Raw genomic sequence first — 19,686 nt, 5'->3', positions numbered from 1 at the left:
AAAGCCAATTCCATACTAGGACACATGCTGCTCCGTACAATCCATCAAATGCATTGCCTTTGTTTGGATTTTACTTTTAAAGGAGAAAAGAGTATACATTAGCCAGAGTGTACACGTGGGTTCTGTACATGCAAGCTCATTCTGAATAGAGGCATATGAATAATTTATCTTGCCACAATCCAACTGGGAACGTCCTTGGTATTTACATTTTATCATCAAGGGCACTGGATGAGCCCTCACAGCAATCTAACGCATGACACATCCTCAGTCCGTTCGCACGATCAAAAGCCACGAGAAATGTTTCTGTAGCGTGGATGTACATTAATACTCTGAGAAAACAAAAGGTTGATGAACGTGCGAGATGATGACTAAGGGTGGCGGGTCTTCAGATTGCACGCTGGTCACCCGTATTGTGAAAGATGTCAGTGATGCGAAGGCTCCGCACCGGGACTCACTTTACACAATGGCCCCAATGTTTACAGCAGAAAATTTAGTTTCCTTCCAACAATTATGAGGGAAATTGAATCTCAGGATATGTTCGTTTTCTTGTCCATTAGACCAAACAATAACGCCATCCCCAGAGGTTTACAAAAACATCTGTCTTCAAAGGACAGCCCAGAAAATTAATATCAACCGGCTCGCAGGCTATGTCAGGACAAAGTGAATCAAATTGAGGCAATCACACTTCTTTTACTCTTCTTTTTCATTTGGTGTAACATGTAGGAAGATGAAAGTGGGCTTTAAACGCTGAGTCTGTGTCTACATTCTTGCTTCACAATAAAACACGGCTAACGTCCTTTTTTTGTGGTCAAATTAAAGACGGGTGTTTTAGTGTTTTAGGTATTGTGACTTAATGAAATTCCTCTCATCTGGTTTTGTGCTTACTGCTTTAGATTGGTGTTCATTTAAAAGACATTAGATGCATTTTAATCCTGCTGAAAGCTAGTGTTGTAAAAAGAAGATTGTCGGTTACTATGTACTTAAAGGCGCAATCTGGGAAAAAAAAGGCTTGCCCCTTCGCCAAATCACAAAAACACAAGGATTTAAAACTGCTCTCATTTAAAAATGAACAAACACTAACATTAGACAACAACAAAATCCACTTTGTTAAGATTTTCTGACGCTGACTGAGGTTGGTTTGCAGTAAAACAGGCATTTTTTTATTCCAAGCAGCTGAAAAATGCTAATTTCTAATTTTGGAAGTCAACCTTTTCAGTTATATATATCTTAAACCTGTAATTTACATGGCCACAACATTACAGATTGGGCCTTTACACTCACCTTTATAGTAAAACAGGGTTGAGAGAAACAAGAAAAAAAAGTGCCCTGTATCCTCTCTCCTTTCTTCCATCTCCCCGTGCCCCTTATTTTCTAAAAGTATCTGTTTGAGAGATAAATGACCACTCTGCTGCCGAGGATGACAGCCTACACAAAGATGATATTGAATTTATTTCAGAAATGTTGCAGAACTGACTGTTTGATGTATACCGCCAGACATGAATCATAAAAATTCTATTAAAAAACCCTTGAATGGCTGACACCAGAATATTATTTGTGATGATTAATTTGACTCAGTCATTACAATGGGAGTCAAGTTGGATCATCTCAGACAAAATTGCTTTTCATTCCCCGTTGGATTTCCCTGCTATTTTTCTTTTCTTCTTGCTCCGTGCACAACTCTGATCTGATTGGACTTACTGTGTTAGCGCGACAGCACACAAATACAGAGGCCGTTGGTCTTCTTTATTACCGATCGCTGAGCATCCAGCTTTTGTTCCAAAATGAGACGTTCAACATATGAAACTGAATTACACCTATCTTCAATAAATGAAAGATCTGAATTTAAACAGTTTACAAAAGCTATTTGTAGAACGGCAGGAAGCTGAATTCATTGGTGAACAAAATGCTAACATATTAATGATTCTTAAGGTAATATTGACATCAGCCTTAAATGTTGACCAATATAGTGGTCAGTGGATCCAAGCATAATAAAATTTTACATTTATTTGGGATCAACCACTGAGAAATTGAAAATCACAGGGTGTCAGAATTCAATTTATTATTATTTTGTATCCAATCTTAACACTGTAAGTGATAATACACACCAAGGTGTCCTGATATATGAAAATAATGGATGAAGTACTGTAGAGGCACACACAAAACAGTCTTATTGTCTATATTGGGACGCCACAAAATGTATTATTTACCAGCAGTTATTCATATGTTGTTGTCAGTTTAACTCGTGGTAAGGTCAGTTTCAACGATAAAGGGTAACTGGCAATGCAGCACAAAGCAGAAAGACTGTTACTATGGTTACATGCAGTTTAATATAAGCAATTCGTTGATGGCATATACAAAAATGCATCTAGACAAAAGACCATTTCCTTCCCTAGATCCATTTTATAAGTGACTGTTAGCTGTTAGCAAGTAGCAATGGTAACATGTACTGTTACTATAGATACTGCAACTTTGCACTTACAGTAGACCGTAGACCAGCGTACAACTATAAAAGCACGGTCACACATGCTTGAATGCAGGTGAGTAACCATTGCCTGCCGAGGCGATATCCATCTGAAAGTTCACCAAAGTTGAACTCCGCAAATCTGAAGATGTTGAATTTGCTTCGCAACCGCAAGCAAATGTTTTTTCCGCCCCTTTGCTCTCATCAAATGGAAGTGAATGGGAGGCGAATGTTAAAGGTGCTCTACGCAATATCCAGAGCATTGATGTAGCAGCAAACAACAATTTGCTATGTAAAGATATAGAGAAGTAGTGTCTACCTGAGCAGAGAATGAAGTCACTCCTTCTGTGTGTTGTAATCTGAATTTCTCCGTGTTTTGTCGACATATATAGTCGGGCCGGCCGCATGTGCTTTTAGTGCATGTGAGTGTGTCCCACTCGCTAGCTCACTGCCGCCGTCCTGCACTGCTCTCATACGGCGGTCACAGCTAGTAATGCTGTCCCGACCAAGGGCATCTTCGCGGAAGCGTAGCGCCCACCCTCGGTAGCTTTGTCAGCAGTGTTGCCTTTGTTTTTACTGTTAGCGCTGTTCGCACTGTTTGCTACGAGCTGCTGGCTCAGCTGTTGACATGTTGAGAACCGTGTGGAGGCAATATAAATGCTCCCAATCTGGCATTTAACACCTTTAACTTTTGTGCATGCGCCTTTAATTCCCTTTTTTTTTAAAGCAATATCCTCCATGTTCCACAGCATAGAACATCGTGTCGCTAACTTAATAATATTATAGGTCTGTCAAGATGTTACATTTAATGAATTAAACTCATTTTTAGGGGGTATTGTTAATTATTATTAATGGCTCTAAATACTGTGATTCCCATCAACCTTAGCTGCCATTGCTACGGAGAAGAAGCCAATTATAGGCGTGAATTTGAGCTGTAGCAAATGTTACATTTGGGGGCAAAGCTCACCACAGTTGCCACATTCATCCAAAACTGACCAAGAATCCAAATGTTTTTGGATTGGATTGAGAGTTGTAGTTGACGTTTGCCTCACATTTTACGTGCATAAGCTTGATTCTTTGACCTTTTTAATCAAAGATCTATATATTTTGAAACGCAATCCTCATCTTTTGTGATACTGATTATTCAAACGGGAGAGTTGTATACGCTACACATCCAAGCCTTGCGCTCCAGTTACATAACATGGCCTATGCAGGAAATGAACAGGACTAATGGAACTCTTGGCGCCTGAAAAACGGTTCCTCTCTATCTAGTAACTCCATCACTGTAAACTGAATGTCTACATCTGCAACCCATATGGAATAGTGTCATGTAGTTATGACATAGCTTTAGTTTGATCTACGGATACGTTCTTAAACCTTTGTTTTCTTTGTGTGTCTCCCCTTCAGAGCTACACAGGTCAGACTGGCGGCGGCGGGGGAGGAGGCGGAGGCGGCGGCTCGGGCAGTGGGAACGGGGACGAAGACTACGAGATCCCCCCCATCACTCCACCCAACCACCCCGAGCCTCCTCTTCTTCACCTGATGGAGCACGACTCCACAGGCTACCTCTGCCACTCGCTGCAACACAATGGGCTCATCAACCCGTATTCCTACCCAGAGCTGCCCACACTCATGATGTCTAACATGCTGGCACAGGACAGCCACCTCGTCTCCAGCCAAATGCCCTCGGTGAGTAGCACTACAGTACACGGACCGAACAGTTCCGAACAGAAAGCTGATGTTTAAAGGAGTCAGAAGATTTTCAGTAATGGTCACAAATGTTTCGGACAATTTAAGCCTTTCATAAAAGTAAAAGTTATTTAATGCCTCAGAGGAAAGAGGGTTTTACTTAACCCTTTTAGTTTGGAGCGTGATTTAAACTGTGCTGGTGTTTACCAAAAACTGTAGGACTTTACAGGGAAAAAGAGAGAGATATTGGATGAAATTTGATTTTTAAAATGATTTTCAAAGCTTTTTGGATCTTGCAAAAACATCCAAAACAGCCATTTAAAAGAGCTCTCTAATACGAAGCAGATTACAACCCTATGGAGGTAAATGTAATTTTCTAGACATGAAGAAGGGGGGAGCTGTTATGATTGTTCAGCGGTTGCCATGTCAGCTCTGATGCATGTAGAAAAGGATTGTGGGTAAATCCATCAGCATCATATCTACCTCGACAGCATGCATCGGTCAATCTGTCAAGCCTTCAAACATGAATACGCACTGATTACTCCCTCAGCTCCGCGCAGAACTACTCCTCCACAAATTAGCATCTCCAAACCGTAATTGCATTCATGAGAACTGCAGGAAAGAGAGCAGGTTTTCTATCACAACAAATGATATATGCAAAGCTTATGCGTGAAGCATAATGTATAGGCTGCTATAAGCATATAGGGTCTCAGTGTCTCGTATAGTATACATATGGCTCCATATGGTGAGAGATTAGTGGAGTTCAAAGTAATGTCTTTGGATGCTATTCAGAGACCAAAATGTAAATATTGTAATAGAAGTGCACTGAATAATATTTATGTTCTAGTTTGATATTTGTTTCAATGCTTCTCTTTAAAATATGGATGTAGCATTACTAGTAGTTCAACACATTCTCATCCTGACTCGTCACATACTGGTGCCTTGTCCCGCACCTTGGCGTCACTTTAGGTTTAGGCAACAAAACCACTATAGTTAGGTTTAGGAGAAAACAACATGGTCGGGCTTAAAACTATTAAGTTTCTAAAGTGAAAAAAACATTGTGAACATGGGACACAAACAAACAGCTGATTGTAATGTGAAAGTAAAACTTAACACATGGAACACAAACAGTGATCTCCTGAAAGTCTTGTGTTTGTTGGACCCATCCACCTCCCCTCCCACCGCCCTTACTGTACATTTTCGCTCTTTAAACTACGTCACCACAGTCACTCCCGGCGCACTTTCTCTGTGTGTTTACTGTTGCCGCAAATGGGTTAACATTGTGCGTCTTATACAGGTGCTAAAGGGTGCCTTGTGCGGCGGTATCAAACACCTACGGCCGTGACAAAGCCTTGGCTGAGTAATTCTACATAAATGAAGGATTTTAGTGTGGCTGTCTGGCACTGCTCAGGAGGCAGAAGTCAGTGCAAAAAAGGAAGTGGTTTTATTAACCAAACATCACAATGAAACAGAGGGGAGCAAAAGTCCCAGGAAAATTAACAAAGGGAAAATAAACTGAGGAATATAACTGAACTGACACAGCCTCACAGCAAGCTGCTGCCAACAACTCTCCCACAGTCAATGCCTGAGTGGCTTTATATACTAACCTTCCTGGCCCAACCCTAATTGGACTGAACCACTGCATGGGGGTTATCTAATTGGACTGAACCACTGCACGAGGGTTAGGTAAACCAACGAGGGAAATCCCCACTGAAAGCTGATCCTAACAGGAACATAGCAAACAATATTTAAAGGTGAGCAACTATTAAGACACTCTTCCCTCTATTAGATGAATGTTATGCTCCCCCACCCTTAACTAGTCTCTGAACACCCACACAGGTGTTTTCAGTTATTCTGGCTGATTAGACCTCTGCTCAGGTGGAAGGTATGTAGAGCTTTGAAGGGAATGGAAAATCTTCATCTACCAATAAGAATGATAAAAGTGCAATTTGTCCCGCCCTAACAGGTTTAACAAACTTAACAGGAGACTCAAGAAGATGTCACTTTAACCCTGCAACCCTAACACCCACACAGCTGTGTGGGTGTTAGGGTTGCACGATTATGGCCCAGATGATAATCACGATTATTTTGATCAATATTGAGATCACGATTATTCAAACTAAATATTTTATTGCACTTTCACATTTAAATAAACAGAGAACTGCTTTCACTCCCATGTTGTGTTCCTGCTAATGGACAAATTAGGATTGCTTTTTCAACGCTATATATTGTGATATGAGAAAATATAGGAATTTTCACCCTAAATTTTGTACGCTATATTTTAAAGTTAAATGCATTTATCTGGTGCACTTTGAGAGCAAAATTCAGAGGCTAGATCTATGAGGAGTCTAGGCTAGATCCTGTACTCTTGTAAAAAATGTAATCATAAACCCAGTGGTCGTATATTTATGAACGGTGACCATGGCAAAAAAGTCACACCCTAACCCACACAAAGCATGGTTAACAAGACGGGCCCCGTGTTTCAAGACGGGTCAGATGGGTTTCTGATATCATCTCCATATATACAGTACATTACTCGTTTACTCTGGACTGCAGCCACAACATTCAGGAAAGTTTCTCACAGGCTGCCGCTGTAGAGTACGGGTGCAGCGGCATGACCGCTCCCCAAAAGTGAAGCCAAAACATCTTGATCGCTAGCTGTTAGTTTAGGAAGCTCTTGATTTGATACGCAGCAGAGTTTTCTGCAAGCGGGGCATTTTAAACGTCAATATCGCAGTCTATCATGTTCATTAGATTGTGGCAAGCCAAAAATTGTGATTGTGATTAATATTCGATTAATTGTGCAGCCCAAGTGGGTGTACAGAGCCAACAGAGACCACTGGGCCCTCCTCTTCCTCTTCAGCCCAGATTGCCAGTGACCACAATGACTAAAATTCAACAATTAAAAAAACATCACCAAGGTTAATACACACTGCACCGACAAGCACATAAACCTGGTCAAGGAAACTTCTGATTAACTTAGAAGTAAATCAACTAATTGATGGCTCCACCCTGTGACTAACTAGACACTGATGACAGTGGTTGCTGAAGGACATGTGGAGCAGCACTGAGATCTCAGTGGAAATGACTTGTAAAAGAAAGAGCATATACGGTCAACAATATTATATGCATGTGCAAAGTGTTCAGGGTTTGAAGGTCAGAATATTGTACCTTCATCATAACTTACTTGATATTGACTGAGATATATCATAAAAAGATACAGAAATAGCTCCGCTTGACGACTGGGCCTCTCTGGTAATATAATAAATTAGATGGTATGCATTTTATAATATAGGCTAGTTTTATATTTTCTGTCTGAGGCAATGTTCAGAAATGCTCGGTCAGCCGCGTCCTTCGTGTATCTTAATGAAAGGAAAATCTGTTATATACAGTATAAACACATACAGGTGCATATCAAGCATAATGTTCACCATAAACAGAGGAGATGAGATTAAACAACAGTCAAAATACAGCTTGATATATATCTGAAATATAAACACACTATATATTATATATAATGGTGGAATATTCCCCCGAGGTATTGGATTCATGTGTCATTTATCTTCATATTCATTTCACATTTTGGTCATGACCTTTACTGTGGAGACAGTGGTTGATTGGCCAGCGTTTCGCTCGGCAGTAGGGATATTTGTTACTGCTACGGAGGGCCACACACTCTATGGTTTTAATAGATTGACTATTGTAGGTTGTGTGATAGAAATGCATGATATTTGAAATGTTTGAAATGGTACACGATGGATATATTATCAAAACACACTGTAACACTACAAAATGCTGGATATCCATGCTTGGCGGTTTAAAGGGTGCAATACACGTTGTGAATGTGATATTTTGTCCAAATTAAGTTTATATTCAGGGTCATTTAGAAGCAAATAGATCAAGAAGAAAAAGCCAAAAAAGAAATTACATCTTTTAACCAGATGATCAGTGATCTTTAAAAAATGTTATAACCTCCCAAACCTTGATATTTCTAACTGGCTCTGAGGGGAGCTCCTCCAACATATAGGAGACCTTTTCAGGGCTCTGCTTCAACTTCACTGCAGAAAAAAAAGCAGCATATAAAGCGAACTCAGACATTTCTGAGTCAAATAGGCTGCCTGGCGAAGCTACCAAACCGTAGCAGAGGTTCATTTGTGCTGAGAACCGAGTGTCTATTAAATTGGTGCCTCACCTTGACACAGTCTGTTGAGCAGAGTAATTAAGCAAACTCTGCAGTTCAAACACGAGATTCTATCATGATGAATACCTCACTTGACATGGATAGATAAATAACGAGGGTTAATTCTAATTTTAGGCCGTTTTTGTGTGCTAAAAAATAGATAGAAAGGGATTTTGTTGCTGTTGACGTACTGTTTGTGTGTCTATGTGTTTCTGTGTCCTCACTATAAACAATATCTCTGCTGTTGAAATGGATCCACTACATCTGGAGGTCAGGCCTTATATTCAATCTTGAGCACATTGAAAAAAAAAATCCATTAGGGTTCATCTTTCCTGCATCAGCCATTCTATTGTGGTGCTGCAGTGAGATCTGTTTTCATCAGGCAGATTCAATACGTGAGCTGGGCAATGAAAAGAGTGCAATAGAGTTGGATGAAGAGAGGAGGGGTGAGGATGGAGAGAGAGGAGGGGGGAGGAAGCAAGAATAAATTGCAAAGAGGAAAGAGGTAACTCTTATTCAAAATGAGCATATACCTCCAGTTTTCTGTACCTCCTGGATTTCATTATTAGATATTTTAGAGATAATTCAGTTGAGTGAAATAGGGTTATTCTATCTCAACAAAAGGCTGAGAGCTCCTGCTTTCTAAATGCGTGCCTACGTGATTCAAGTATGAGGACGTTTGAAAGTGCTCCATCGCAGGTGCAACAATATAAACATAAAATAAATAGGGCGATTATATAACGAAAAGGATTTAGAGTAGAGCAGTATTACAGCAGCGGTTGATCAGGGATAATGTTGGCGGTTAGACGGAATAGATAGTGTGTGTTTTGTTTGTGGTGTTAGGGTGAACGGTGGGTCTAAATGGTAGATTTAGATCTTTAGGTTGATTCAGCAGCGGTTTGTGGGTTCCGAACCAATGACAACTATCAAGGTTTTTATTCACATGCAAATTAAAGACTAGAGAGAGAGATATTAAATAATAAAATTAGTGTATTTCTGTTTTTATTTCTTATCTGTGTCCCATTAAAAGACCAAAATCAACCATGCGTTAGTCTGTCTCAAATACCTTCTGACTTCCCTGACCTAAGCCCATTTCTTCTTACTGAAGATGGTCACAAATATATTTATATTTCCTAAATATTTCCTAGTTTTTAGCAAACTTTAGTCAAACAAGAATAAATATTGAATTTGTTGAGGACAATTTTCAGCTGCGGATTCATTTATGTTTGGTTTGCTCGTGAGTATTTACAGCAGCATGATGTTGAATTTGGATGTGACACTGCCCATGTTCATGGTAATGAAGGAACATGTTAGCCAGTGCAGCAGTGGGGCTCATTGATGTGTTGTTATTAGTTAAACAACAATGGAGGTCACATGTGACAGATACGGAAGTTGTAATTCCACCTTTGGCCACTATGGAAGATTTTCTTCAAAGACCGACGCTCTTCCTGGGGGCTTGGTCTGAAGGAGCTAACAGTGTTAACCTGAGGGGGAACCGGAGGGCGGGTGTTATGCTTCCGTGACGACGCCGTCGGTATGGACGGCGTTTTCAGCTGTAACAGCCGTATGAGAGCAGTGCAGAGCGACCGTCATTAGCTAGCCAGTAGGGCACGCTCACATTCATGAACATGCACTAAAAGCACACACGGCCGGCCCGGCTATGTCAACAAAGCACGTAGAACCTCGAATTACAACACACACAGAGAGAGCGACTTCATTCTCTACTCAGGTAGACATTACTCCTCTATATCTTTACATAGCAAATAGTTATTTGCTGCTTTATTAATGCTTTGGATATTGTATAGAGAACCTGTAAAGGTATCATCAACAGGACCGTCAGGAGTTGATGGAAGCTAACTTTCCCATCTAACCACCTCTGCTGACTCTCAAAACCTGAAAGACATAATTGACTGTACTTTGCTAATTGTGCAAAGAGGCCCATTTTCAATTCATAACTTCCTTTTTTTTTTTTTTTTGCTGATGCTTATTGTGTTGCGGTCTGAAGCCCCTCCTGGCCAAACCTGATATCTTTCAGAGAGCTCTTTTCTCTGATGCTCTGATGCACTTGGCAGGGCCTCTCTCTCTCTCTCTCTCTGTTAATGCCCCCACTGTCATAGCATCTACAAGTTCCAAAACACATTAGACATTTAATAGCCATGCTCAGGTTGCATTGATCTTATCAATACAGCCCAGAAAGATACACATCTCTGCTGCTGCTGCTGCTGCTGCTAGTGAATCATTTCTGGACTCACAAGTGAAGTGGCCTTGTTGTTGTTGTCTGCCGTGTCTTTATTTACACCTAAACTTGCCTAAAGCAAAACCATTTTATTATTGGCTGGATATTAGCTTCACACCTGCGCTGTGACATCTGCAATCTCTTTGAACAGAAAAGGCTCGATATTCAATTATGCCGTATTTAAAATGCTCCTCAAATTCATATGACCTGCTGCATGCCTGCGACTGGAATAAATTATCTTTGATTAAGTTTTTTTTCATGTTCCTCAATGATGCATGCAATATTAGCCATCATCAAACTGGCTCGAGTGCGATGTTTTGAATATGTAACAGATGATGAATGTATAATCAGGCAGAGGATGTTATGCGTATGTATTAGCAGGACGAGCTATATGCAGCGCCATCAAACTCCCAGGTATTATCTCATTTGTTATTTTCCAGAACACAAGACGTGAATCCGCCTGAATGAGGGTCAGTTCGTCTGTAATGAGGGTGGTCTGCCGGCTGCATTCATATTCAAATTCATACTCTTAATTTCTTTTGTTACCAGCGTTTAAATGTAAGAATTTCCTCACAAGGCTCTTTATCCTCAGTTGTCGAGGTTAATTATCAAGTGTTAATCCCACCCTGATTGTCATGTTGAGTTGGGTGGATGCCTGTGTGTGTTTTCTTTCTTTTCTTTTATTTCTTTTTCTCGCGAGGCATTAAGTGCTCCTGGCAGGTGCTCGCTCTCCAAGACTGCGTGAATGAAATATGAGCTGCGATGTCAACTGAACTTGTCACAGACAAGCTGGGATGAATTAATGATAAGAGAGCAGAGGTGTGTTTTAATGTGTTCCCTCTCTGATGGAGGGTCTCGGCAAACGTATTATCGCGTACTGTACACCTGCTGGTTTTTGTATAAACATGGAGCGGAGAAAAAAAGGGTGGATTAGAGATAAGGTGATGCATTTATTGAGGAAATCTTGCTAATTCTGAAATGGTGTACGTCACCTCGACTGTTATCGAGTGACTTTTTCAGAAATATTGTAATTAAATGTGTTTAGACTTTTCCAATATGGACTTTAAATTTGTCTTACCTTTGGCTTTAAAGACTTCCTGCTCTTTGAGGCTTTGCCTCGTTCTCGACTTTTCATTCAGATGAAGAAAACCTATTTCTCCTTTGAAAGACCTTCATTTTCAGTCATTTTTTAAAGGGATTAGAGCGTCTGCGGAAAATGATGGAATGTCTGTCGCTTTCCACCACAGTTCAACAAGCCCGTGCGGTGATAGAATGAGTCTTGTATTAGTTATTCCAATGTTGATTCAGGCATAGATGATTTTGAATGATCAATGCCCGCAGCGGAACAAAAATATAACTCGCTTGTTTGATGGCCTCTTGAAATCTGCAGGGGAAAAAAAAAAAAAATAGGGCTGTTCTTTTAAACTGCTTTTTCACTTTTTTGTGATTATTTATTTTCAAATTGTCCCTTAGGCTAATGTTCCATTTGGCATTTCACACCTCCCTCTCCCATAAATGAACCATCACAGCCATAAATCACTGGACAAACAGAGACTTGTGCAAACCCTGAAAGGTTCAGAGATTTATGTAACACATTCATGTTTTCCACTTCCTCATTTTAGTACTCCACTGGTAAAGCCTAGCTAATAAAAGGTCCTATTAATATTTCCTGTTGCTTAGCAACGGCAGGCAGCAAGTAATAGCATTCTGTGGAAAAATAGATGACCGATAAGGAAAAATTCAATTCTTTTCTCATCTCCTGGGAGAAAGTGCCTTATTTCTCCGGCAATGTGATATGAAACTGTAGTTGTATATTAAGAAATATCTTAAAAGAAATATAGGTTATTTTTCCAATTTCATCCTTTTTTATTGCAACGGCAGCTCATCTATTTTCTCCACCCTCATAAAGTCAATTAACCTATCGGATTAAGCTAATCAGAGGATAAGGTGCCGACTTAATTTCTTTCTTTTTAATCAGAAATTCTAAAGAGATGGTGTTAAATAACACACGCCGCACTTTAAAAGGATCAGTTCTGTGAGACAAATTGCATTTCATTTATATTGCAGGTATAATTTAAACTTGTTTTGTACAAACAGGCCAGCTTCTACAGTATGCAAAATCTCTTCTAATAATGCCGCCTATCAGCGGGATCAATGGAAGAGGATCTCCACAGTGACAAGCTTCAATTTAGATAATTCATCACATCGTATTTCAAAAACAACCAAAGATGTGTTATCACACATGTTGCCGTCGTCCTCCTCCATACTGTCGATGTGATCAACAGTGGCATTCAAGCAAAGAGAGCAGAAGCTGAAGAAACAAAGGCAGATTCAGCTGCAGCAGATAGCCGGTGTTATGAAGCAGATACATAGATAAGGGATTTCATATTACACTTAGCCACGGGCCCCTGCTGAGGCTTATCACGCCATGAAATCGTGTCCATATTGCACTGTGCCCTATCTCAACCATCCATCAGCTCATTCTGCTTCTCACCACCAGGAATATTCTGCCCTGGTGTCGGCCGGCGGAGAGCCGTCCCATGTCATCTCTCACTCAGGGACGTCTCCCCCCGCTATGCCGCCACCAGCCACCAGTTCAACACAACACTACCACTCTGTCTGCTAATGTGCACGAGAGTGGCTCGAGCCAGGGTGATTAAAACACTCGGTGTATTCATGTAACACAGTTCGTTTACTGTAGTGCGCTGTGTGTTACTGTAATCCAGCACCAAGAGAAACAAGCTACAGGCAGAATTCATGGGTAGCATTCATCCATGATGGTGCCAAGTCAAAAATGTTTCTAGAAATGATTAGATGATTGTCACAGTTTACATTTGATATCAGAATAGAGAGAAATGTTGGGCCAAAATCTCACCAAAGACACAAAATAAGCTTTGCTGTGTCTCAGTATTTACAGCATTTACAGGACTTAAGGTTCATTGTTTTCTACTTGGGAATTTTGTGTCTGTTTTGATTATTACAAAACAGGTGAACATTGAAAAAATAATAATAGTAGGGCTGTCAACACGATAATAATGCGTTAACGCAAATTAGTTTAAACGCCACTAATTTCTTTAACGCATTAACACAACTTTTAGGTTGTAGTGGGCTCAGTTTCAAAGCTCGAGTGAAGATACTGGCATCATATGAAACTAGAAAACCTAAAGAATCCATTGGTACCAACCATGTCATACTAGCTTGTCACAAAGGAAAACATGGCATAAAGGGGTCCCTTGACCTCTGACCTCAAGATATATGAGGATATGGTTCTATGGGTACCCACGAGTCTCCTCTTTACAGACATGCCCACTTTGTGATAATCACATGCAGTTTGGGGCAAGTCATAGTCAAGTCAGCACGCTGACACACTGACAGCTGTTGTTGCCTGTTGGGCTGCAGTTTGCCATGTTATGATTTGTCATTGTTTTGTTTTTCCTAATTAATTTCCAATATTAAATATATACATAAGTTTGCATAAAGAAAGCATATTTGCCCACTCCCATGTTGATACGACACTTGACAAATCTCCCTGTTTGATACATTTTGAATGGATAAAAAAAATTGCGTTTAATTTGTGATTAATCACGATTCACTATGAACAATCATGCGAGTAATCACAATTAAATATTTTAATCGATTGACAGCCCTGAATAATAGTAATCCAAAAATCTGGTTGTAAATCAGAGTTTTAAAATGCAGTTTGTAGTACAAAATTGTAGTTTAACAATTTTTTTTATATTCTTTTTACTTCCTAAGAGCAACTCTTAGTAGCAAACCGGTGGCTCATTTGTGTTTTTATGCCTCTGTGCCGGTGACAGACGTGGCCTGAGGCATGATGTTTTTTCGGTTTGTCCATCCATATGTTTGTACGCGATATCTCAGGAATGCCTGTGGAGATATTCTTCAAATTTGGCACCAACGTCCACTTAGACTCATGGACGAACCGATTAGTGGTCAAAGGTCAAAGGCCACTTTGACCTCACAAAACCCATTTTTGGCCATAACTCAAGAATTCATATGCTAAATATGACTATTTCACACAAATGTCATGGATGTAAACTGCGACGTGACAGGTTGGCGGAGGAATTCAACCGCAAGGTGGTAATTCTCTTTCAATTTTTTTTTTATATATTTTTTTTACCAGAACTATTTTCTGAGCTGTCTTTGTAGTAAAAAAACTTTACTTGACCGTAAACTTTAGTGATCGGTGTTGTCTTGTTGTAGGAAGAACAGTACTTGGATGTGTGGGGACATTTAATCTGGGCAAGAACCTGTTTAATGTGATTCTTTTATAAAATACGTGATTTCTTTTGGTGAAAATCAGTAAAAACAGAAACAATACTGTATTGAACCGTGTGATCACGTGCACCGTAACGATAGCAATGAGTTCATTTGTTTGGTAATCCGCTGTCTGCAGCATTAGTTATAGTTCAAAGCTGGAGAATAAAGTGAAGCTGGCTTCTGTCAGAGTTGTGTGAAATTTCTCTGTGAGAGGATTTTACACACATGACAATCACCTCACCCCATGACCTGCACATACAGAGTACTGTATGCACCCATACACTTTTCATGTGTGTGCTCTTTCTTGTTTTGTGTTCATTATTTCTGCATCTACATTTCTTTTTTTTGTTGTTGTGCGAGCGCAGGCACGCCTACGCACACACACACACACACACACACACACACGCGCGCACACACACGCACACACACACACACAACGTGTGTTTGACATGGCAGCCAGGAGTCTCATTAGTGGGAGCAGAGGAGCCTTGCCTTCTGCTATCAGGAGTGTGTGTGTCCCTACCGCTCCTCACAACCGTCTCCTACATGTCATGTCAGGCAAGGCTCTGATTCTCTGACGCCGTGCTTTGTGAGGTGAGCTCGGGGAGAGACACGCCCGGGCTGAGAGGTGGCGAGACAGGGGGGAGAAAGAGACAGTGAGAGAGAACAAGAGAGAGAGAGAGAATAAAGACTGAGGAACAAGAGAGAGAACTGGGGGGGAGAGAGAAAATAAAAGCAAAGGAGGTTCTGACATTAGCAGTAATGAGGAACATGGAGGATGGTGCCGGGGGGGACATCATGACATTACTATCTGCAAATCAACCACTGCCTTGTTGCTGCCACAGATTCACTCTGAGAGGCGTTCAGGGTGGTACGGTACCTTTCAAACCAACAGTCAATCACAACCGTCAGCCTCTTTGTGCAAACGCTTCCGGCTATACTTCAGATTTAATAATTATTAATAATAATAATAATAATAATAATAATACCCACAGGCATTAAGTACTTTCCACACAAAGGGAAATACAATAATAACATAAAGGGTTGTAAAGTATAAGTTGACATTTTTACCATTTACTTTTGCAACGTATTCTCATATTATGGTTTGTATGATATCTTACGAAAAGTTATTCCCTCATTTTCCGTGCGTTTTGCTAAGAATGTCCAGCGACATATGACACACATGCTGCTCCAGTCTTTTCAAAAATAAACTTCCATCTTCACAGGAAACATGGTTAGGTTTAGGCAACAAAACTACTTAGGTAACAAAACTACTTAATTAGGTTTAGGGAACAAAACTACTTAGATTTAAGCAACAAAACTACTAAGGTAACAAAACTACTTAGTTTTAAGTAACAACATTACTTGGTTAAGTTTGGACAACAAAACTTCTTGATTAGGTTTATACAACCAAAGTACTTAGGTTTAGGTAACAAAACCACAAAGATTGTGGTTTGGGTTAAAATAACTCTGGAAGTGGCGTTACTTAAGTACGGAAGTTAAGTGACAAATAAATCAAATTTACTTCTGGTTTCACACGGGGTATGAACACCGGTCTCTTGGGCTAAAGTCCCGTGTGTTTTGACCCACCCATCCCAACCTGCTCCTTATGAGGTGTTGCATACTTGTTATAGTTATAGCTACAGACAGTGTTGAGAGCAGCCTGACTTTTGTTATAACTTTACTTCTGTTTGTTATTTTTATTTTAGCATTTATCTGTATGACACAACTTAAAAAGTCATTCCTGGGTATTTTATGAAAATATCAAACGTGTTGGCCCGGACTCTGTTTGGCTTTGAGAGATACAGTGGCTACTTAAGACGTTCTTGGAAATTGCTTTTTCTCTCTTTTCAAGTTTGTGTTGAAACTCGTAATTATTTCCTTATGCAGTTTTCTTTTATTTTTTTCGAGGTATTGCTGTTTTTCTGCCAGATTAATTACTTGATCACAGTTCAGCACAGGAGGTGCAAGAGCAAGTATTTCACATTTTTCCTTTTGACTAGCATGTAATTGGAACGATTGAAAGTGACCTTACAGTGTCTTGTTTTGGCAACATGGAGCGACTGCCAAGCTGTTAAATAAAACGAGGATTTTAATAATGTGTTGCTAAATGCGGTTGGCTGGTATACACCTGGATCACAGCATCACATAACAGCTGAATCAAAAGTCTCCTTGTCTTATTGAATGATACCTTATAAGTTGACTACTTTTTAAAGATACATCCAATTAAGCTTCGACAAATTCTCAAAACACTTCTTGTGTTTCTTCTTCTTAAACGTCCCGGCATCTGCTGCCATCGTATCTCCTTACTTACTTAGCATCTGTCTGATGTCACAAGAAGGCAGAAGCAGCGTTTTGCCTTTTGCTTTCATACTTAAGTAGCGTATGATTCATAAATCCAATCTCTTATTAATTCTCCTCAGCTTGTGTAAATGACCCTCCTGGGTCTATGTAAGCTTGATAAACCGAAGACATGGATGAAGGGAGAGAAGAAGAAGAAGAAGAGAGAGAGAGGGAGGGAGGGATGGAGGCTCTTTGAGGAACAGAGTTGTTAGTGCTTTGCCCTCGGGGTGAATGAGAAGTAGCTTTGAGGCCCAGGGTTGGCTCCCCCACCTAAAGGCGTGTTTACCGCCGTGTTGCGCGGCGGCTGCGCTTTTGAAGGATCAGTCTTGAACGCGCCTCTAATTAAAGCTGTCATGGCTGGGTGCCTGCAGGGATAATGTTCTATTATTATAGTCATTTGTTTCAATTAAACGCTGGGTGATTTTACAATAGCAGCCGTGAACCTGTGTGAGTGAGCCATCACTCTAAACAAGATGGCTCCAGTCAAGCAGGGAGCAAGGAAGGGGAAAGTCTCAGGACTCTGATCACTGTGTGTTCAAACAGGGCGGGGCGGGACAGGAAGTGTGATAGCGCAGATTAAAGCAGTTCAGCAGGTGACGTCTCTTTAAAAATCCAAATACTAAAAGATAAAAAGCTTTATCGTCAGCAAACACATTTCACCTTTCATTTACATTTTAAAAGTAAGTGAACTAAAAGTGGAAATGACTCCGCACTTAATTAAAAAACTGACGGGATTTATTTATTTATTAGATGATGATAAAAGTTGAAGCACAACATTTATTGATTCTTTAGCATCAAGAGACTGGCTTATTATGATGCCGGGGCAATAAAACCTTGCATAGCAATCAAGCAGCTAATTTAAATGATGAAACAGATGCCACTCTGGTATAATCATCGTGAGGATGGAGCAAGGTTAGCTGCTTTGGTCTCCTCTTTCTCCTTGTATAGCTGCTGTACGGGGCTCTCTTCTCCCTTTTTTTCTCATCTCTGTGCTGGTGGTCAAATCCCCTTAGCTAAATCAAATGGTGCAGGCAATTGGAGCGGCCGTGAAACCATTTCAAAGGTAAGGTCAGCAGGAGCAGGAGAACAATGGCTTTGTGATATTCCATCTCACACACAATGTGCTGCACATAATTGGAAAGCCTTTGTTATTTGACTCCCATTTGACTATGATGTACAAGATGTGAATACAAACACGACAGGCGCAACGATGGCAGAGGAACACGTTTCACACCGAGTTTCCTGGCTTTACATCACAGTTTAGGTCTGCCTGGTTGCTCATCACCAAAAAGCAATATCTAACTGTCCCCTTGCTAACTTTGGAGATGGATTTTACTACTTAGGTCATGTGTGTTTCTTTTTTCCTCTTTTGTGTCTTTCTGCATCTCCCTCTCTCTCTCTGTTCCAGCGTCCTCTTTCCTTTCCTCTTACTTTTCCTCCTCTCCATTTATGAGAGACTCTGATCTCCTGGGGCTTTACAACAAACAACTAAATTGCTGGAGGTTAAGCACAGCTACGACAATACCCAAGAGAACTCAGAATCGAACTTTATGAATAATCTAAATATAGATAAATATGAATTTCAAGGCACTGCATTGCTCAAGTTGGCGGTTGGTGGTTTATAGTTTTACCACGAAAAATAGCAGAACGACGATGAGCAAAGTGTTTAATGAACATAAGACTACTTGCAATGCTATTTCTGCTATGTCTATAAGAAGTGGACGTGGTCACCCGTTGGTTTGTGGACTGCCGTTTTGAAGCCTCGAGTTCTACATTTTGGCCGTCGCCATCTTGGTTTTTTGCAACCAGAAGAGACACGAGAGGGTGGAGCTAAGTACAACCCAACGCTAAATACGAAATTTTTAGGGGCCATTCACATGGCATGTCTAAAAACGTGTGGAAAAAAACGTCAGCCGTGCTACTCTCAACCTTTTATCCAAGGTGCTTTGGAGGTTGCGCTACTGCCGCGCCTGCCCTTGATAGGCAACCAAAACCTGCGTGCTGTAATGATGATGATGATGAAGTTGCAGTAATTTAGCAGTAAAAGCCTCACTGACATGACTAAACTAAACAAAGTCAAAACGAAAAAAAAAAAAAAAAAGATAGGCTATATGGATTTACAACACCATAAATCCCTCACAGTAGCCTTACTGCTCGATTTGTCGGTTTGGCTCAGCTTTCAACCGAATGTTGTGACATTCTTGGACGGAAAGGGTGAAGCAAGTAAAATAGTCCATGGGACAGATTGTAAAGCTGTGGGTAGCCCTGAACTAATGATTAACTTCTCCTCCTTACATTTACCATAGACTGATATTTACAGAATAAATGGAAAATATCTGCCGGCTGTAATTGGTCGTTCCTCGTCACATGACATACAGTGTGCTCTGCAGTGTTCCAAAAGTTGAATTATTTTTATCTCGGGGGCGCAGCCGTCGCGCACTGAAAAATAGGTGCTTGGGAACGATTGCGCGCCGCAACGTTGTTGCTCTCACGACA

The 19,686-nt window shown here is 40.5% G+C and overlaps 1 protein-coding gene across 3 annotated transcripts in view; it reads left to right on the top strand.

Moving 5' to 3' along the window:
• tox2 (TOX high mobility group box family member 2) overlaps window positions 1-19,686 on the top strand; it is a 114,026-nt gene that overhangs the window by 72,242 nt on the left and 22,098 nt on the right. For all 3 annotated transcript variants that reach the window (XM_074641926.1, XM_074641935.1, XM_074641943.1), the window contains exon 4: window positions 3,869-4,150. In XM_074641926.1, coding sequence (XP_074498027.1) covers window positions 3,869-4,150 — 282 coding nt within the window. The remainder of the gene's footprint in view (window positions 1-3,868; window positions 4,151-19,686) is intronic.

This window comes from Sebastes fasciatus, chromosome 1 (genome assembly GCF_043250625.1).
Source record: "Sebastes fasciatus isolate fSebFas1 chromosome 1, fSebFas1.pri, whole genome shotgun sequence".
Lineage (NCBI taxonomy): Eukaryota > Metazoa > Chordata > Actinopteri > Perciformes > Sebastidae > Sebastes > Sebastes fasciatus.
This window is presented reverse-complemented; position numbering and strand designations above follow the sequence as displayed.